At 43.3% G+C, this 22219-nt stretch overlaps 1 protein-coding gene across 2 annotated transcripts in view; it reads left to right on the top strand.

Moving 5' to 3' along the window:
- VPS13A (vacuolar protein sorting 13 homolog A) overlaps positions 1-22219 on the top strand; it is a 277896-nt gene that overhangs the window by 132682 nt on the left and 122995 nt on the right. For both annotated transcript variants that reach the window (XM_077249012.1, XM_077249013.1), the window contains exons 30-35: positions 2487-2603; positions 5281-5384; positions 5521-5688; positions 5778-6085; positions 6222-6369; positions 9447-9591. In XM_077249012.1, coding sequence (XP_077105127.1) covers positions 2487-2603; positions 5281-5384; positions 5521-5688; positions 5778-6085; positions 6222-6369; positions 9447-9591 — 990 coding nt within the window. The remainder of the gene's footprint in view (positions 1-2486; positions 2604-5280; positions 5385-5520; positions 5689-5777; positions 6086-6221; positions 6370-9446; positions 9592-22219) is intronic.

Here is a 22219-nt window from a genome sequence, read left to right as displayed (position 1 = left end):
TTAGGGGTATTGCAGTGGAGGTGGAGCAGGGTCCCTCCCTCAGGGAGCCGGCGGCGGCAGAAGTGTGGCAATGCTGCAGCCCGGTGTCGGCGGTGAGCAGAGCGAAGTGCATCATTGGTTTCCCGGCGGCCATTTCCGTGACACAGTGGGCTGCCTCCAAGGGGCATTTTCATGAGGCAGTGGACTGCAGGAAAAATGATCACCGGAGGCCAGGCGTGCGCATATTGAGAGCTCGGCTGGGCCCAAGATCCCGATATGCACACGCGCCGCCTTCGGCAGCCCACGGCTTCTGGGACATGGCCGACGGGAAACTAATGATGCTCTGCTCACTGCCGCAGCATCGCCACACTTCTGCCACCACCGGCTCCCTGAGGAAGGGACTCTGCTCCACGCAATGCACTCTGCCTCACCGCTGACACCGGGCCCTCAGCATTGCACCATTGGGCTACCCCATCCTCCCACTGAGGGTCCACAGCATTGCCCCACTTCTGCCGCCTTCGGCTTCCTGAGGAAGGGACCATGCCTCCTGTGACTCTGCTCCACCACCGCCGGCCCCCCGGTAAGATACCTTAAATTCAGACTACAAGATGGACCCCCATCTTATAAAGATCTTTTTTTTCCCAATTTTCCACCCCAAAATTTGGAGTACTTCTTATAGTCCGAAAAACACGGTACTATTTTAGTGCCCTGCCCCATAACAAAAATTGGCACCCATAGCACTTGTAATGTAACTTAGGACAGGAGTCGACATTGATACCACAAATGGTGGAGATATATGTGGTCTGCCTTCTGTAAATGGCGCCCCCATAATTCCTGGTTCAACTTGTGGAGTTGTGGGAATTGAGGACCGTCTGAGAGCCACTGGGCCGAAAGATTCAGAGCAAGGTGAAGAACCCCCCCCCGGAGAGTTTTGCCTCAAGGAGGGATAAAATTCCTTTCTGACCCCAGTTGTGGCAATCGGATAGTTCCCTGAATCATGTCTGTGCTGCTGCATATTGCTGTGTATCTGCATCTATTATAAGCTCAGGAAAGCCAACTTGGAAAGGAAAGAATAAACTACACCCTGCTCCTAGGAGCTTACAATCTAATATACAATATACATGCCCCCTCTGAGAGCTTTTAGACTAATCTAAACACTGCTTCTAGGAGCTTACAATCTAATATACAATATACATGCTGCTGAGAGCATAAAGAATAACCTACACCCTGCTACTAGGAGCTTACAATCTAACATACAATATGCATGCTGCAGAGAGCATACAGAATAATGTACTCCCTGCTCCTAGGAGATAACAATCTAATATACACTATACAGGCTGCTCCAGAGAGATTATAAATATACACCCTGCTCCTAGGAACTTACAACCTAATAAACACTATATAGGCCCCCTCTGAGAGCTTCTAGACTAATCTAAACACTGCTCCTAGGCGCTTACAATCTAATATACAATATACATGCTGCTGAGAGCATAATGAATAATCTACACCCTGCTCCTAGGAGATAACAATCTAATATACACTATACAGGCTGCTCCAGAGAGATTACAAATATACACCCTGCTCCTAGGAACATACAATCTAATAAACACTATACAGGCCCCCTCAGAGCTTCTAGACTAATCTAAACACTGCTCCTAGGAGCTTACAATCTAATATACAATATACATGCTGCTGAGACTATAAAGAATAATCTACACCCTGCTGCTAGGAGCTTACAATCTAACATACAATATACATGCTGTTGAGAGCATAAAGAATAAGCTACAAACTAATATACACTATACAGGCTGCCCCTGGGGGCTTATAGACTAATATAATATACACCTTGCTCCTAGGAGCTCATAATCTAACACACAATATACAGACTGCTCTAGAGACATTACAAATATACACCTTGTTCCTAGGAACATACAATCTAATAAACACTATACAGGCCCCCTCAGAGCTTCTAGACTAATCTAAACACTGCTCCTAGGAGCTTACAATCTAATATACAATATACATGCTGCTGAAAGCATAAAGAATAAGCTACAATCTAATATACACTATACAGGCTGCCCCTGGGGGCTTATAGACTAATATAATATACACCTTGCTCCTAGGAGCTTATAATCTAACACACAATATACAGACTGCTCCAGAGACATTACAAATATACACCTTGTTCCTAGGAACTTACAATCTAATATGCACTATACAGGCTGCCCCTGAGAATTTATACACATGGTATAGCTGCAGAGGCCTGCAAATATCCTGCAGGGGCCTTATTCTAGTTACAGGGACCTGTGCACGATACTTGTTGGGCAGCTTTGCAGCTAGCACGCACTAGTCTTTTTCACTAGTATACACCTTGACGAATCATTAAACATTAAAAGTTTATTTTAAGTTTCTATTTATATTTTAATCCGTGCTTATTTTATTATAAGGCATATTTTTATCTAATGTGCTTTCCTATAATATTGTATATATATTTTTATCTATTCCAGCACTGAAGAAATCAAAATATGAAGATGTTGTAGGTCTTTATGTATGTGCCGAGTTGTCATGCCTTCGTGTTTTCATTCGAGAGCAGAAATGTAAAATTTCTGAAATAAGTATTGAAGGTAAAGTGACATATTTTTTTTGCCCAGCTGCTTACTGGTGCTGTAAAGAATGTTTGAATTTGCAATGCTATTATACATGCATAATAGGGATAAGCGAACGTGCTGGGATAAGGCGTTAGCTGAGCATGCCCGAGTGCTAGCCGAGTGTGTTTGGCATGCTCGAATAATATGTTGAAGCCTCAGCGCCTGCATGTCTCACAGCTGTTAGACAGCCGCAACACATGCAGAGATTCCCTGTTTGTTAGGCAATCCATGCTATTGTTGCAGCTGTCTAACAGCTGTGAGACATGCAGGCGCTGAGGCTTCAACATATTATTCAAGTACGCCGAAGACACTCGGATAGCATCCGGGCATGCTCAGATAACTCCTTATCCGAGCATGGTCGCTCATTGCTGTTGCATAACACTTAGTTTGCCCCCCTAAAGGATTATATCAGGCACATAGATTATTAAAACATTGTAAAGCCTATGAGAAATGAAGAAACTGCATAATTTACATTACATGTTATTAAAATTCTGCTGTGTTTCTGAGCTCTCACATGTGCTCAACATACCTCCAACTCCTCGCTTCCTGCTACAGTCTGCACTAAGTACAGAGCACAGAGATTGCCTGTCTGCTTTGAATGGAGTGTAGCCTGTCAGTCAAGTATAGCCCTGCCTAAAATGGGTGGTGCTCAGCCAGCAGCTCTCAGAACACTGTGCTGTGAATGGGAGGATGTCATGGGAGTTGTGGTCTGTGATCCTCTGCCCCTGTTGCTGTGCACAGAAGAACCATAGTGGCAGTGTGCAGGCTCCACTACTATATGATTAATTGCCCTCTTAACCCCTTCACCACCTTGGCATCTTCCGTTTTTGCGTTTTCGTTTTTTGCTCCCCTTATTCCCAGAGCCATAATTTTTTACAAAAATTTGCTGTCAATATGGCCATATGAGGACTTGTTTTTTTTGCAGGATAAGTTGTATTTTTGAACGACATCATTGATTTTACCATATAATGTACTAAAAAGTGGGATACAAATTCCAATTGCGGTGAAATTGCAAAAAAGTGCAATTCCACAATTTTGCCATGTTTACTAAATGCTGAAACTGACCTGCCATTATGATTCTCCAGGTCATTACAAGTTCACAGATGCTAAACATTTATTGTTTTTGTTTTTTGTTTAAGTGATACCTTTATGTCAGGATCTGGGGCCGGGTGAGGGCTTATTTTTTGTGCACCGAGCAGGTGTTTTTATTGTTGCCATTTTGGGGTAGACTCGATGTTTTGATCGTCTAGTTGCATTTGATTGCAATGTGGCAGCGACCAAAAAACATAATTCTGGCAATTTGATATTTTTTTTCTCGTTACGCCATTTACCACTCTGATTAATTTAGTTTATATTTTGAAAGATCGGGCATTTCTGAAAGCAGCGATACCCAAACATTTTTTTTTATTTTTTTCCTTTGGGGCAAAAAAGGGGGTGATTTGAATGTAATTTTTAAAAATATTTTTTAAAAACATTTTTTTCTTAATTTTTATTTGCTTCAATAGTCTCCTTTGGAGACTTTCAGCTTGGATCTTCTGATCGCTTGTGCTACACATAGCAGGGCTTCATCCCTGCTATGTGTAGCAAAAATCATAATAGTTTATGAATAGCAGATCAGCAATGACCAGCACAGAACCGTGGTTGTCATGCCAACCCATTGGCGCCCCGCGATCATGTGATAGGGGCACCGATGGGCGAGGTTTGTGACACGCTTTCGGCGCAATCATGTTAAATGCTGCTGTCAGAGATTGAAAACGGCATTTAACATGTCAACAGCCAGGGGTGGACCGCGATTCCAATTAATCTTATTGTAAGACCTTTGCTAGATTAAATGATGTTGAATAAGCTTTTTTTTTTATTATTACTATTATTATACTTAGCTAAGGTATATATACAAGTGCACTAGGTGAAATGGGAGGAATGTTAGGAGATAAAAACTGCGTGGTATGTGCTTTATCCATCTTGAGACTGGATAGGAGTCTCAAGATAATGCTATGTAGGTGGAGTGGGCGATCACTGATAGTGAGATACGCGTGTGAGATCAGTGAGATGGATACGGTTCTATAGTGAAGCTAGAGTATACTGCCTTTTGGGAATTGTAATCTGAAGACATAGAATGATAGCCAGCAGGGAAATCAGGAAGGTAAGGGACTTTTTACAGGAGTGGCCGGATCATTTATTTTTGTCCAAAAAAACTATTTTAGGGGTAAAGTGATGATGATGTGTGTAAAGTGTAGTGTAATACGTTGGTGGTATACAATCAAGCATAATAAAAAAAAAATAATACTTTCCTTCTACAAAAGGCACTAATGGCCTGTTCTTAGAACAAAAGGGGCTATGTTGCACTTTTTATTAGCAATTTATTTGAGTTGACTCATGTCGATTCACAGGACCCTGTCCTTCAGCTGAACAGAAGCCCTAAGGACCGCATCCTACCTCCCAGCATACGCGACTCTTCTCTTGATTAGCTGGACGTACTTGTGGTGTCTCACCAGGATGCCTAATCAGTAGAAGAGCTGCGGATTCCTGGAGAAAGGAGTCGGTTCTTAGAACTCCATTCCAGCGACCACAGAATACCGATGCGGCCAGTGGACTGGGTCCTACAAATTGATTCACATCAACTCTACTTCTTACACAATCTTTTGTATTGTAGGACTGGACTCTCAAGTGGTAATGAAGAAAGCATCAACAGAAGTGCTGGCAAAGTTAAAAAATATTGTTATTCTAGATTCTGATTGTGGTGCTCAATATAAAAAGGTATGTGAGGTGGAAGGGTGTGTGGTTGTGACATTTATTAATGTCTCCAAAAATGAACAACAACAAAAATATCAATTTATATATATTTACATTTTCATAATGATGTTATAATTTTTTATTATGTTAATTCTTTCAGGCTGTTTACATTACTGGAAAAGAAGTCTTTAGTTTCAAGATGGTGTCCTACGTTGGAGCCACTGAAGGTCCAGCTTATAGCGATATGAACATAGTGGATAGTACAATCACCCTGACAGTGGGCTGCATACAAGTCATCTTTGTTAATAAATTTGTTTCAGCCCTCTTGGTAAATCACCTTTATTCTTCTCTTTGTATCTTATTACTTAATTGATTGTACTTTGATTTCAATACCAATTTCTTGACGTCTTTGTCTAGGCTTTCATAAATAACTTCCAGGCTGCTAAGGAAGCGTTAGCTGAAGCCACAGTACATGCTGCAGAAAAAGCTGCTAGCGGCGTGAAGGAGATGACCCAGCACAGTTTCCGACTAGCCTTGGACATTAACATTAAAGCTCCCGTTGTGATTGTGCCACAGTCCTCTACATCTACAAATGTTCTGGTTGCGGATTTGGGTCTCATCAACATAAAGAACCATTTTTCTATTATAACACCAAAACTTCGCAGTAATCTTCCACCCGTAATTGACTGCATGATGGTGAAGCTAAGTGACCTCAAGCTTTACAGGTCTGTAGTGAAAGAAATCATGTTCCATTTAATTAGTAATATATTTGTTATATAATTTGCAAAGATATAACGCTAAAATGAAATTATTTTTTAAATTAATAAGAAACTTTTTTTTTTTACATTTATTCTTTCTCAGAACTGTGTTTGAAAATGGATCCCTAATTTCAGAAGTAGAACTGCTCCAGCCATTAAATTTGGACATCACAATTGAGCGTAATTTAGCAGCTGCCTGGTTCACGGATATTCCAGATATTAAAATTATTGGACAACTCAAGCCTATGAATGTAAGTTTCAAATGCAATCCTAATGTAAATATTAGTATAAGGCTGGAGTCACACACAACGTATAAAAAAAAGGTCCGTTTTACACGGACGAGAATCGCAGAAATGTTCCCTGAACAGTGATCCTTATGTCATCCGTGTGCAGTGCGATTTTCTCGCATGTAAGCATCCGTGTGACATCTGTATGGCGAGATTTTCTCGCCGGCTTGCAAAATGGACATATAATGGATCCATGGGCTCAAATATTCATGAAAACATATATATATATAGTCTATATAGAGAGAGAGAGTCAGTGAGACACATACTGTACAGACCAAAAGTTTGGACACACCTTCTCATTTAAAGATTTTTCTTTATTTTCATGACTATGAAAATTGTACATTTACACTGAAGGCATCAAAACTATGAATTAACACATGTGGAATTATATACTTAACAAAAAAGTGTGAAACAACAGAAATAATGTCTTATATTCTAGGTTCTTCAAAGTAGCCACCTTTTGCTTTGATGACGGCTTTGCACACTCTTCCTTACTGTATGTGTGTGTGTGTGTGTGTGTGTGTGTATGTATATATATATATATATATATATATATATATATCTTTATATTTCATACAGAGCTACATAGCATTACAGAACCCGACAGGATATGAGACATGGTTTACATATTTACATACAGTAAACTATTGCATATCAGTTACATTTATATATGTCCCTCACTAATAATGTTAGTAGTGTGTGTGTGTGTGTGTGTGTGTGTGTGTGTGTGTGTGAAAACTGGTGTGGGCTTCCGTGCAATTTTCTCCGCCAGAGAGGGAAAGCTAGTGACTGAGGGCAGATATTAATAGCCTAGAGAGGGACCATGGTTATTGCTCGGCTCAAAACATCTGCCCACAGCCACCCCAGAAAAGGGGCATCTGTAAGATGCGCCTATTCCGGCACTTAGCCTCTTCCCATTGCCCTGTTGTGGTGGCATATGGGGTAATAAGGGGTTAATGTTACCTTGCTATTGTAAGGTGACATTAAGCCTGGTTAATAATGGAGATGTGTCAATAACACATCTATCCATTATTAATCCAATAGTATGAAAGGGTTAAAAATACACACACATTAAGAATAAGGTCTTTTAATGAAATAATTAAACACATAGGTTTAACATCTTTATTACACTCTCAATCCAAGAGAAGCCCTCGTTTTTCAGTAAAAACTAAAAAATAAAAAAAATACATTCAAAATAAAAAAGCAACAATATCCCATACCTGTCTGCTGTACAGTCATGTCCCACGCTGCAATATATCTCAAGGTGTTAAATAGTTTACAACTTGGAGCGCTGCTATTGCTACCGGCCGGGCTGTAAACCACGGAGGAATGAATGAAAAGCTGCCTGCGCAGCCTCCCCGCCTGACCAGACATGAACTCATTAGTGTGGGAGAGTTTCTGAACATTTTTCCACGCTGTCAAGTTCACCACAGGTCAGGCGGAGAGTCTGCGCATGCTCAGTGACGTCAGCGGTAGTCAGCACAATCCGTCAAAATGTTGAAAAGACGGATCCTGTGCAGATTGTAAAAAACTGATGCACTGGATCTGTTTTTTTGACGGATCTGTCGAGGCAGTTGTTACCAGGATTTAAGGCTATGTGCACACGTTGTGTATGCGTCTTCACTGCTTTTTTTCGCTGCGAAAACGCATACACAACACAACCCATGTTAAAAATAATATAAAAAATAAAAAATCATGATATTCTTACCTTCTGGCGTCCCCCGTGGCCTTCCCGATGCTCGCGATGCTCCCGGCAGCTCCCGTTCCCAGTGATGCCTTGCGAGGCAATGACCTGTGATGACGCAGCAGTCTAGCGAGACCGCTACGTCACCGGGTTATTGTCACAAGGCATCACTGGGAACAGGAGCATCGCGAGCATGGGGGGGGGGGTTACGCCAGAAGATAAGAATAAGACCTGGCTATTCATTGCTTGCGTTGAGAAACACGTGATGGTGTCTCCGCAGCTTTTCTACATACATTTGCATATTTCCCATAAGGGATGGGGGCAGTGTTCTGGATCACTGCGATGAGAAACACGTGATGGGTTCTCCGCGGTGTTGGATGTTTTGATCTCCACGAGGTCATTCATCCTTATGTTCATAGAAGATAAGAATATCACGATTTTTTTTTTTCATTATTATTTTTAACATTATATCTTTTTACTATTGATGCTGCATAGGCAGCATCAATAGTAAAAAGAGAGAGAGAGAGGGAATTTCCCTGACTGGAAATTCTTCCAGGCATGCTCAGTTTCAAAAGACTGCATCCTTCGCTGGATTCCTGCTTTTGACGGTCAGCGACGGATTCTGCGTCTATAGGCTTCCATTATAGCTAACGACAGCCAGCGCAGGATCCGTCGCTGGGCGATTTTCTGACATACACAAAAAACGTTTCTTTGTGTTTTTTCTCTGCCTGACTGACAACAATTTTATGACTTATCCAGCGCACGACGGATGAAACGGAAGGCCATCCGTCACAATCCGTCGCTAATACAAGTCTATGAGAGTAAACGGATCCAGCAGAAACATTTGCGGGATCCGTTTTTTTCCCCAAAACGACGGATTTTGACGGAAACAAAAAGACGGAAGTGTGAAAGAGGCCTTAATAGTGTTTTTCTGGTGACAGGTTCCCTTTAATGGAGTAGAGATGGGCATGCTTGACCACCGCTTCTTTCATTGTCTGAGACTGAAGTCAATAATGCATTTTCTCTTCCAAGCACTGTTCTCAAGATCACTGGGGGGCTCTTACGGGTGAACCCAGAACAATCAGTAAGTTATCCCCTATCCAGGCAATAGGGGATAACACACTCTGCTGTGCATCTAGCAGTGTAAACTGAACAATAAATGTATATTCCTTCCATATTCTTAATAGTAGTGTTAATATGAATTGTGCAGTTGATATTGGTATACATATTTTATATTGGTACACATGTTTATAGTGTATTTTAAATGAAAAGAAGGAAAAAGGTAAACCATTTGCTTACTAAACGATGTACAAACACTACCTTCCCTACACATCTGACTGTTCTTTTTTATGTTTAGCTTATTCTGGGGCAGGAAGACTTGACTACTATTCTCAGAACATTGAATGAAAATCTAGGAGAAACCTCAGACAAGTCTGATCCTGAGAAGAATAAAAGTGAAAGTTCAACCAGTGGCGGGAACAGCCCATCTCAAGTTGCCTCAGGTACCTTCACTTTAAAACCTACAAGACTAATATTAATGTTGTTTCAGTGTATAATAGACACCAAAAACAACTTTCTAACCTCTTTGTAAATACATAAAAAAATGTATGATACAGGAAAGATATATATCTTGGTACCGTGTTAGCCAGTAGATAGAAAAATGTTTAGAATTGAGAGTCCTCAGTGGTTGATACCTTTTAATGGCTAACTGAAAAAATGGTAACAAATTGCAAGCTTTCGAGACTACTCAGGTCTCTTCATCAGGCATAGACTAATACAAATTCTGAAGAATCACATATTTATGCACAACATAGCACAGAAAAAAAACAAAAACATGGATAAGACAGGTGGCAAGAAGCAGAATTACCATGAGTGATAAACAGTTATGTCCATAAATGTTGGGCCAGTTCTTAGATAAGGAATGTTTTATTGTCCTCTGATTGGGGTCTGTGTTGTGATGACCCCTCATAGTCTGAGGGGCAAGTTGATGTAAAAAGACATAAATCCATGCGACACATTCATTCCTGCAGTGAGAGTGTCAAAGGTCGTCATCAGTTTATATTCCCAGACTCTTCTGTCTCTCTGAGTTTTGAAGTTACCCTTTAACACAAGTAATTTCTCTGGAAAGCAATACATCCTTACTGTGGTAGACTACGCTACCCGGTACCCAGAGTCAGTAGCTCTGTCGTCAACCAGGGCAGATAAGGTGGCGGATGCCCTGTTGGCTATCTTTTCACATGTAGGATTTCCCAGGGAGATGCTTACTGATCAAGGGACCCAATTCATGTCTCGCCTAATGGAGGCTCTCTGTAAGAGAATGCAGGTGAAGCACCTGGTATCGAGTGCGTATCACCCACAGACCAATGGCTTGTGTGAACGCTTCAATGGTACCCTCAAACAGATGCTACGCATGCTGGTTGAGACACAAGGGGCGTGACTGGGAGCGGTACCTCCCACACCTGCTGTTCGCTTACCGAGAGGTTCCGCAGGCCTCGATGGGGTTCTCCTCCTTCGAGCTCCTGTACGGCAGGCGAGTCCGGGGACCCCTTGGGTTGGTAAGAGCATCCTGGGAAGAGGAGCCGAACCCTTCTGAAGTGTCCATAGTGGAGTATATCATGCGCTTCCGTGACAAGATGCAGACCTTGACGCAGTTGGTGCATGACAACATGACACAGGCTCAGGCTGACCAGAAGCACTGGTACGACCAGAACACCCGGGAGCGGACCTACCACGTGGGTCAAAAGGTGTGGGTGCTGGTCCCCGTACCAAAGGATAAGCTTCAGGCAGCGTGGGAGGGCCCGTACGTCGTCCACCAACAGCTCTGTTCGCAGTTTGGCTGCTTTCATATTTCTTTTTTTGCTATTGTTCATTACTTAATGTGCATTAGTTTAAGGGACCTAGGTCCTAAGTTTAGGATATCTGTCTACCGATATTTTCGGGGTTTCTATCCCCTTTTTATACTCTTGTTCTACATAGTTATTAATATTATATTTTTTTATGTTACTCTGCTGCTATGAATGGATGTGTACGTTCATATTTTTTAGTGAGATTCAAGGTATGGGTTGTTTTTTTTGTTTTTTTCTTTATTAGCACTGCATACCACCCTTAGACAACTTATCTGTGGTTATTTTTATATTTAGAGTTATTTCAGTCAATGACTGTTCTTAATATTCACCCGGAATAGTCACTATTATTATTTATAATATTTTTATTTGCCACATTGCTGCCGTGAGCGGTATTTTTTCATTTGTTAGTGAGGCTGAAGCTATGGGTTTGCTTCTTCTTCCATTAGTATTCTATATTGCACTCAGACACTTTATTCACATTAACCCGACTATGTAGCGTCATTCCATTTCATGATTGCATTTAGTACTCACCAGCAGTAGTCTTCCCTTTTCCAAAATGGTGTTTGTGGCGTGTGCGCATGCGCAGTGCGGCAGGAGTCCGGTGTGCATCTCCTCCTGCCTCCAGGATGTGACGCGGCGGGTTAATGACGTCACGAGGGATTTCCCTCTCCCCGCCCTGTCACAGGAAGAGCAGGAGCCGATGCAAACTAACGGACCCGCATGACGATGCGCATGCGCCAATAATAGCGCTGATTATCAAACACAGGTGCACCCACGATATAAATGAACGCCCAAAGCACACACACTTACAGCCCCCCGAGGAAGCCCAACGCGAAACGCGCGTCGGGGCTGCTGGAGACACACTACTGGCATACACTTATGGGTAAGATGAGCGGCATACTCCTCCTTCCTACCTCCCCTTCTTTTTAGTAATAGTCTTGTGGGTTGCTACATAGCGATCCCAGTAAGTAGAGGGATTTAGCCTTACATTCATTGGCACCTTATCTTGCACTTAGCACCTTTTAGGAGGATTGTGTGATTTAGCTGCTATCTACCATATTGCCACTGCAGTAGTCTGTGTCTGTCTGTATTTGCACCATTTCTGGACCTTGTTTTGTCAGTCTGTATATATTCTATGATGTTGTAATTTATGATTGTTAATAAAACTGTGTTGCAAATTCTTCATATTTGTGTATGGGACTATGTACTCCACATTTTGCTGTAGGTTAGATTAATTTGGAGTGTCCTCCTTACAGGGATTTTTGTCCAATGTATAGGGTGTATTTTCCCAGTACTTGTTTCTAAGCTATGTATCAGTGGTACCTGTTCTTAGCACTGGTACGACCAGAACACCCGGGAGCAGACCTACCACGTGGGTCAAAAGGTGTGGGTGCTTGTACCCGTACCAAAGGATAAGCTTCAGGCAGCGTGGGAGGGCCCGTACGTCGTCCACCAACAGCTCAACCCGGTCACCTACGTGGTCACGCTTGACCACGCTCGGGGTAGGCGAAAGGCCTTTCACGTCAACATGATGAAGGCTCATCACGAACGTGAACCTTTCATCCTACCGGTCTGCAGCTTACCCGAAGACGGGGAGGAAGACACCCTCCTGGAGATGCTGGCCCAAGCCAAGGCCGGTGTGTCCATTGAGGACGTGGAGGTAAGCGCCTTGCTAACTGAACCACAGCGGTTGCAGTTGCAAACCACACTGGAACCCTTCCGGGTCGTGTTTTCCAACCGACCTGGAAGGACTGAGTTAGCAGTCCACGAGGTGGACACCGGGAATCATGCCCCTCTACGGCGAACACCCTATCAAATCTCCGACCAGGTGCAGCAGGTTATGCGCCAGGAGATCGATGAGATGTTACAGCTGGGGGTGATTCGACGGTCAAAGAGCGCGTGGGCCTCACCCGTAGTTCTCGTGCCAAAGAAGGACCGGACCACCCGGTTCTGCGTGGACTACAGGGGGCTCAATGCCATTACAGCCTCTGATGCGCACCCAATGCCGCGCATCGAGGAGCTGCTTGAGAAGTTAGCTGGCGCAAAATACCTGACAATAATGGATCTGAGTCGAGGATACTGGCAGATTCCCCTGAGCTCCGAGGCGCAGGAGAAGTCGGCCTTTATCACACCCTTTGGACTGTTCGAGTCCACGGTCATGCCCTTCGGCATGAAGAATGCCCCTGCCACTTTCCAGCGGATGGTCAACCTCCTGCTTCAGGGACTGGAGGAGTACGCCGTGGCGTACTTGGATGACATTGCCATCTTCAGTCCGTCCTGGAAGGAACACCTGCAGCATCTCGAGGAGATGCTCAGGCGAATTCACCAAGCAGGATTGACTATCAAGCCGGGAAAGTGCCAGATGGGCATGAGGGAGGTCCACTACCTGGGCCACCGGGTAGGCGGAGGCACCCTAAAGCCAGAGCCTGAGAAAGTGGGAGCGATTGTGGACTGGCCTACTCCCAGGACCAAGAAACGGGATGTCCTTCCTGGGCACTGCAGGGTACTATAGGCGCTTCGTACAGCACTATAGTAGCCTGGCAAAACCTTTGACGGACCTCACCAGGAAGAAGCTACCCCACATCGTCAACTGGACCGACGGCTGTGAGGGGGCCTTCCAGGCGTTGAAAACAGCACTGTGCAACGCCCCTGTGTTGAAAGCAGTCGACAGCAGTCGACCGTTCATGGTACAGACTGACGCCAGCGAGTTTGGCCTTGGTGCTGTGCTCAGCCAGGTTGACTCAGAGGATCAAGAGCACCCCGTGTTGTACCTGAGCCGGAAACTTTTGCCGAGGGAAGTGGCCTACTCCACCATTGAGAAGGAGTGCCTGGCCATAGTCTGGGCACTGCAGCGCTTGCAGCCCTACTTGTACGGCCGTGCCTTCACGGTGGTGACTGACCACAACCCTCTGCTCTGGCTAAACGCCATGTGTGGAACCAACGGCAGGTTGCTACGCTGGAGCCTTGCCCTTCAGCAGTTTGACTTCACCATTGAACACAAAACGGGCAGGGAGCATGGAAGTGCAGATGGACTGTCCCGCCGGGGTGAACCTGCTGAGGTGCGCATGGAGGAGCACCGAAAGGTCCTACCTCCGTAGCGCAGACCAAAAGGGGGAGGTGTCACGATATTGTATGAAATATAATATAAGTGTTAGTCTCTCATTGCCAGCACCTATAGTGTGGGCGCTGACCCCCCTTCCCTTCAGGGTTTAGCTTTCCTTTTCAATGTGTGTGGGGGAGATTTTATTGCCTCTAGCTCTGGGAGCAAAGGAATTTATGACCGGCATAGCTGCAGTGGAAAGTTGTGCTAGCAGAAACTGGTCTGATCTCGCTTGTAAAACATGAGGCTCTTTGTCCTAATATTGTAAGATATTAGGCCAATGGTTTAGGGTAAGAAAATAATAAATACATATTGTTATAGTCCATCGGCGGATCTATCAACCCCTGTAAGGAGCAACGTCTAATTCCAACAGTTAAAAAAGTACAGATTTCTCTGGAACTGTGTGTCCTACTAGCCCGAATTTAGTATCTATAGAGAGCAAATCTTAATACAAGTTGAGTGAGGGGTGTGTTATGACTCTGCCAGATTCTCCAGCGAAGATATGACAATCATAAAAATGGTTGGAGAAAACTGTACAGCTGAGGAAAGAGGAGGGCGATCTTAACTCAGCCCTGTTGGTGATGTCACGGGCTGCGGGTTATAAGTTTCTGCCAGGTTTCCAGCAGTTAGTTTTTACCTGCGGAGCCCTGACTGCCAGTCCTGATGCATTGGGACATATGGGAACTCCACCCACTAGCATGGTTGTCTGCAATGTCCTGAGAACATGTGAGTGTTACCTTTTCTCATTTAAACCCTTTATTTTATAATTACCTTGTATATTTCAATTGTCTCTTTTGTAACATCCTTGTAATATTTTTATGTAAACACTCCCTTTTTCGGAGTCAAATATATAAATTACTAGCTTTCGTTCTCCTGTTCTAAAACGTACCTTAAGCCTTCTGAAGGGAATTACGCTACTGTTTTGGGTTAGCTTCGGACCCGTTTAATCGAAGCTGGTGGCAGCATCCCGTGTGCGGGCCTTTGGGAGTCGTTGTAGCGACTGTGGCGTTGATAATCATTGTTCCTGCCTAAGCGGGAGTATTTATATCGCCTCGATGCAGCGTGCCCAATAGCCAGTACATAGCAGGCAGCCTTTCTGGCGACTAGTTACTCTAGGTGCAGTACCTAATCTGACCTGAGAGTAAGGGGGCGCCAGAGAGCTGCAAGTTTCAAGTGGAACTGTAAGCAGGATATACATAAATCCCTGCAGTTCGTGGGATATTGAAGAGCAGTGGGATACCTAAAATAAGCCCCTGCTGTAAACTAAGAGGTCAATAGCCTTGTGTGTGTTTTTTTTCATCACATTGTAGCAGTGGAGGGATAACTAAGATAAGCCCCCTGCACATGTGATAGCCGTCTGTTGGCCTAAAGTCACCCCGATCCGTGACGTAGGGGTGACAGTCGCGGTGTGAATCGTGACATATTGGTGGCAGCGGTGAGGATTCGTGACATACAACCTTTACTACAAAAAGATGCCCGCTTACAATCCATTTTCCCAGACCCCCTACTACTGTGTTTTAGGCAGCCCCCAAATCTAAGAAGCATCATTGTCAAGAGCTCCCTGTCCTCTCCAACAGCTGCAGGTACCTTTCCTTGCAATCAGAAAAAATGTAAAACCTGTCCATTTATAATGACCACGGACAAGATAAAGATCCCCAACTCACATCAGGACTACAAGATCCCAGGTACTTTCAGCTGCGTCACTTCTAATGTGGTGTACCTAATCATTTGTACTAAATGTCCAACTGGGGGTCTGTATGTGGGGGAGACAGGGCAGAAACTGAGAACAAGAATGAATTCTCACCGCCACACAATAAGAGAAAAAAGAATGGATCTACCTGTGGCAATACATTTTTGTCTCCCAAATCATAGCATTATGGACATGAAATTACTTGTGTTAAAGGGTAACTTCAAAACTCAGAGAGACAGAAGAGTCTGGGAATATAAACTGATGACGACCTTTGACTGTCTTAGTGGATGGAATGAATGTGTCTCATGGATTTATGTCTTTTTACATCAACTAAGGAACTTGCCCCTCAGACTATAAGGCTAGGTTCACATTGCGTTAGTGGGTGATTGCTAACGGACAGCGTTGCACGGCGAAAATGTCGCAATTAACGCCGTGCAATGGGTCCGTTAGCGCACCCATTGACAGCAATGTAAATTTCGCCTGTAGCGCATCGCTAGCACGTGCCTTTTTCGGCTCGAGCTAGCGATGTGCCGTTCTTTTGTAGCGCGCCTCGGACGCTGCTTGCCCGAGGTCCGTTCCCCGCTCTCGCAGATCGGGGATCTGCGAGAGCGGGGACGTTAGCGCGACCCCTAAACGCGGCCCCTACAAATACATTGCGTTAGCGCAGTCCTCTAGCGCTAAACGGATTGCCCTAACGCAATGTGAACCTAGCCTAAGGTTTCATCACAACACAGACCCCAATCAGAGGACAATAAAACATTCCTTATCTAAGAACTGGCCCAACATTTATGGACATAACTGTTTATCACTCATGGTAATTCTGCTTCATGCCACCTGTCTTATCCATGTTTTTGTTTTTTTTCTGTGCTATGTTGTGCATAAATATGTGATTCTTCAGAATTTGTATTAGTCTATGCCTGATGAAGAGACCTGTGTAGTCTCGAAAGCTTGCATTTTGTTACCATCTTTTCAGTTAGCAATTAAAAAGTATCAACCACTGAGGACTCTCAATTCTAAACATTTTTCTAAAAAAAATGTAATAATTAAAAATCAAAACCTCATTGCACTGCTTTAAAAACACCAGAATATTTTTTTTTTCACTTTGCAGAATTCTAAGCAATGCAATTTTTAAGATACCTATCAATACTGATAAATTAACCTTTTGTTTTTGAGTCTTAGCTTACCTAGTCGTTGAATCTAGCTTGCCAAAATGAATGTCTACTTAATGTGGACCTGTCAGCTGATGTATGTTGCCCAATCCGTGGGCAGTATATATCAGGCACTGGCTTTATTATCTCAGTCCAGAGTGTTTGACTCTGAAATGCTGTGGCGTTTCAGAGAATAACATACTTTAACCCCTTCACCTTCCTGACCAGGCCAATTTTATCAATTCTGATCAGTGTCACTTTATGTGGCAATAAATCTGCAACGCCTCAACAGATGCCACTAATTCTGATATTGTTTGCTTGTGACACATTGTGCTACATGATAGTGGTAAAATGTGTTCGATACGACTTGCATTTATTTGTGAAAATATTGGAAATGTGGCAAAAAATTAGCAAATTTTGCAATTTTCTAAATATAATATTTATGCCCTTAAATCAGAGTTATGTCATGCAAGTTAGTTCATACATAACATTTCCCACATGAACACTTTACATCAGCACAATTTTTGAAACATTATTTTTTTTTTATTAGGAAGTAGCAAGGTTTCAAACAAAATTTACAAAACCATGTTTTTAATTTTCACAAGGATAGCAGGAGAAAATGGACCTGAACATTTGTTGTGCAATTTCTCCTGAATACACCGATACCCCATATGCGTTTGAAAACTACTTTGGAGGCATAGTGCAAATCTCAGAAGGGAAGTGGCGCCATATTGGAGCTCAGGCTTTGCTGGACTGATTTGAGGGTTCCATGTCACATTGGTAGAGCCCTGAGGTGCCATACCGGCAGAACCCCCCATAAGTGACCCCATTTTATAAACTACACTTCTCAATTTATTCATCTAGGGGCAGTGATCATATTGACACCATAAGTGTGTCACAGAATTTCATACCATTGGGCAGCAGAGAAAAAACAATTACATTTTTACCACCAGAATTTTGTTTTAGCCCCAGATTTTACTTTTCCACACTGGGAAATGGGTAAAAATGGCACGTAAAGTTGTCCCACAATTTCTTCTGAATGTAGAAATGCCCCATATGTGGCTGTACAGTACTGCTCAGACACACAGCGAAACTCGGGAAGGACGGAGCACTATTTGCCTCCTGGAGCGCAGATTTTCCTAGAATAGTTTGCGGACTCCTTATGCAGAGCTACTAAGTGCTAGAAGAGCAGAACTCCACCCTCAAGTGACCCTATTTTGGAAATTATACCCCTTTGTGAATTTATCTACAGATGTTGTGATGATTTTGACTCCTTGAGTGTTTTCTTGAAACAAGCAGCAGTGAAAATTGCAAACTGTCATTGTAGTGCCCAGTACATTGTAGTCACCAGTATGTTTTGATTCCTAGCTCATGCTTCTGCAGACATGCTAGGGCAAATTAGGCTTGCTGGCATTGCTACAGAAATTACTCAGAAGGGAGGGGGGATTTGGATTTGGGATTGTAGAATTAGCTGAAATTCTTTTGTTGGTGAGGAGCTATAGAGCCTTTGTACTAAGGAAGCCCCCTATTTTTCCATTAATAGATGATGAACCTGAGTGGGAACTTGCTATTTTTGTGGATTGAGCTTTTATTGGGAACATTTTGCATAACATTCGGGATCACATTTATCCTGCGCTCTACGCGAATATTGGTGTTTCCATCTAAATCTCCGACTGATATATGATTCAGGTGAAACCTCAGAGGGATCCATTCACTATAATAAGGCAGCAAAGTTACTCTGGATTCCATCTGGCCTCTGTTCACCGGTTTCCTTCGTTTCAGAAGTGCACAAAACTGTGGCCTACAGCACTTGTATGCACGACTATAAAGACAGACCCCACAGTATCACAGGCCAGACAGCGTCCATAGTGTGTCTACCCCCTCATCATAGGGAATTTTTTGCCCGGGGTTCTGTCTCAATCACGTATTTTAGAGATTTACATGGAAACCTCGGTGTAAGCGGACAGCGCAGTGCGCAGGATAAATGTGAACAAAGCCTTACTTCAATCTTTGAGGGCCAGAATGAACACATCAACAGCAGGTGAAGAATTGGTTTTATTTATTTTTTACGCCTTTCCTCTTGCGGTATAAGTGATTAGACGACTTTATTCTTCGAGTCAGTGCGATTACAGTGATATCAGATTGTTTTTTGCGGGACCATTTGACTTTTTTATTGGTACATTTCCAGTCAATGACATGCTTTCATTGCTTTCTATTCCTATTTTTGGAAGGAAGAATGAACAAAAAACAGCAATTCAGGAATAGTTTTTTGTGTTTTTTTTTTTAATGCCGTTACACGATGTGGTAAAATTGATAAGACCGCTGTATTTTTTTGGGTCAGTACGATTACAGCGATACCTCATTTATATATTTTTTTTACTTTGTTTTGGCGCTTTTACACAATAAAAACAATGCTTTATTATCATACTGCTAAACCAAAAGTGGAAAAAAAACATGATAAAAAAAACGAATGTAAATAAAAATGTTACTCTGAAAACGTCATCTTGTATCGCAAAAAACAAGCCACTATACACAGCTCAGTCAGAGGAAAAATAGAAAAACTTATAGCTCTCAGACTAAAGTGATCCAAATTTTTTTTTTCTATAAAATAGTTTTTTGCCTTATTTTTTATTTATCTTTTCATTTTTTTTGTTCTGTATTTTGTGATTTAAAAAAAAAACAAAAAAAACACATTTTTACAATTTTTAATAATTTTTTTTACTTTTATACATTGTCCCAGGATGGGTCATCAACTTTACAGTGGCTGGTCACTGATCTAATACTCTGCACTGATTTTGCATTGCAGGGCATTAGATCAGTTTCTTGCACACAGGGAGGAGGCATGTCAACTCCTGCTCTGAGCAGAAGCCTACAGGCCACCATCCCTTGACCCCACGGCCATCATTCGGCCTGGGTCACCATGGAGACTTTCGAAACAACACGATCACAGTCACGTTTTGCCGATGGCATCAGATAGGGAGCTCTCTCCCTCTGCGATGCCTCTCGATGTTGCTGTCACTATTGACAGCGGCATCAGAGGAGTTAAATGCCCGCGTTCGGTGCTAGCACCAATTGTGGGCGTTGCTACAGGGTGTCGGCTCTCATATAAAGCTGACACCTGCATTTGATTGTGGTGATGCTCAGCTTGAACCTGCACTGTTATCACACCGTATATATGGCAGTTTTCTGGAACGCAGCATGTCGGGAGGTGTTGTGGATTCTGTTTGTAGGCTCCCTCTGGTGGTTACTGCTGGTACTGGGTGACTTTGGTGGGTTGCGGCCTTTGGTTTCCACCTGTCCATCAGTGGCTGGGTGTTTCCTATTTTACCTGGCCTTTCTGTCATTTCCCTTGCCGGCTATCAATGTATTCAGATGTGCTCTGTTTGGTTCCTGCCTACCTGCTCCCAGATCTTTCAGGATAAGCTAAGTGCTGATTTTCAGTTGTTTGGTTTTTTTTGTCCAGCTTGCTTATTATGTCTCTATGCTAGCTGGTAGCTCTAGTGGACTGAGGTTCTCCCCATGTGCCATGAGTTGGCACATGGGTTCTTGTAATCTCAGGATGGTTTTTTTTGATTAGGGTTTTTTGCTGACCGCTCAGTCCCCTTTTGTATCGTTCTGCTTTCTAGTTTACAGCGGGCCTCAATTTGCTAAAACTATATATATCATCTCTATGTGTGCGCCTTCCTCTCATTTCACCGTCAATACATGTGGGGGGCAACTATATCTTTTGGGGTTCATTCCGCTGGAGGCAAGTGAGGTCTTTATTTTCTCTGCAGTGCTAGTTAGCTCTTAGGCTGGTGCGTGGCGTCTAGAACCAACGTAGGCACGCTCCCTGGCTATCTCTAGTTGCGTTTGTCAGGCGTAGGGCAGCGGTCAGCCCAGGTTCCATCACCCTAGAGCTCGTCCGTAATATATTTGTACTTTGCTTGTCCTGTGCTATCCCTAGCCATTGGGATTCATGACAGTATAGCCGGCCCACAAAGTGTTAATTGTTTGGGCTGAAGCAGGAGAAAGAGAAGTGTTTAAGGGAAATTTTTTTTTTTTTTTTTCCCTTCAGAGTTTTGCTGCCTAGCCCTTAATTGCTGTCTAGCTGCTTCTTACCTCCTCTTAACCCTTGAATGGCTCTGATCTTAGCTGTTTAACATGGATGTCCAGAGTTTGGCTTCCAGCCTGAGTAATCTCGCGGCAAAAGTTCAAAACATACAGGATTTTGTTGTTCACACTCCCATGTCTGAACCTAGAATTCCTATTCCAGAGTTCTTTTCTGGAGATAGATCTACCTTCCTGAACTTCAGGAACAATTGTAAATTGTTTCTTTCTTTAAAATCTCGCTCCTCTGGAGACCCTGCTCAACAGGTCAAGATTGTAATATCTTTCCTGCGGGGCGACCCTCAGAATTGGGCATTTGCATTGGCACCAGGGGATCCTGCATTGCTCAGTGTGGATGCGTTTTTTCTGGCATTGGGATTGCTCTATGAGGAACCTAACCTGGAGATTCAGGCTGAAAAGGCTTTATTAGCCCTCTCTCAGGGGCATGATGAAGCGGAGATATATTGTCAGAAGTTTCGGAAATGGTCGGTGCTTACTCAGTGGAATGAGTGCGCCCTGGCTGCAAACTTCAGAAATGGTCTTTCTGAGGCCATTAAGGATATTATGGTGGGGTTCCCTACGCCTACAGGTCTGAATGAGTCTATGGCTATGGCCATTCAGATTGATCGGCGTTTACGGGAGCGCAAACCCGTGCACCAGTTGGCGGTGTCTTCTGAACAGGCACCTGAGATTATGCAATGTGATAGAATTCAGTCCAGAAGTGAACGGCAAAATTATAGGCGGAAAAATGGATTGTGTTTCTATTGTGGTGATTCAGCTCATGTTATATCAGCATGCTCTAAACGCACAAAAAGGGTTGATAAATCTTTTGCCATTGGTACTCTGCAGCCTAAGTTCATTTTGTCTGTGACTCTGATTTTTTCACTGTCTTCCATTTCCGTCGATGCCTATGTGGATTCGGGCGCTGCCCTGAGTCTTATGGATTGGTCATTTGCTAAACGCTGCGGTTTTAGTCTGGAACCTCTGGAAGTTCCTATTCCTCTGAAGGGAATTGACTCTACACCATTGGCTATGAATAAACCGCAGTATTGGACACAAGTGACCATGCGCATGACTCCCGTTCATCAGGAGGTGATTCGCTTCCTTGTACTTTATAATTTACATGATGTACTAGTGCTTGGTCTGCCATGGTTACAAACTCATAATCCTGTCCTGGACTGGAAAACAATGTCTGTGTTAAGCTGGGGATGTCAGGGGGTTCATGATGATGCACGTCCGATTTCAATCGCTTCATCT

The sequence above is a fragment of the Ranitomeya variabilis genome, chromosome 1 (genome assembly GCF_051348905.1).
Source record: "Ranitomeya variabilis isolate aRanVar5 chromosome 1, aRanVar5.hap1, whole genome shotgun sequence".
In the NCBI taxonomy this organism is placed as follows: Eukaryota; Metazoa; Chordata; class Amphibia; order Anura; family Dendrobatidae; genus Ranitomeya; species Ranitomeya variabilis.
The sequence above is the reverse complement of the archived record's forward strand: the minus strand, read 5'-3'. Positions and strand labels throughout refer to the sequence as shown.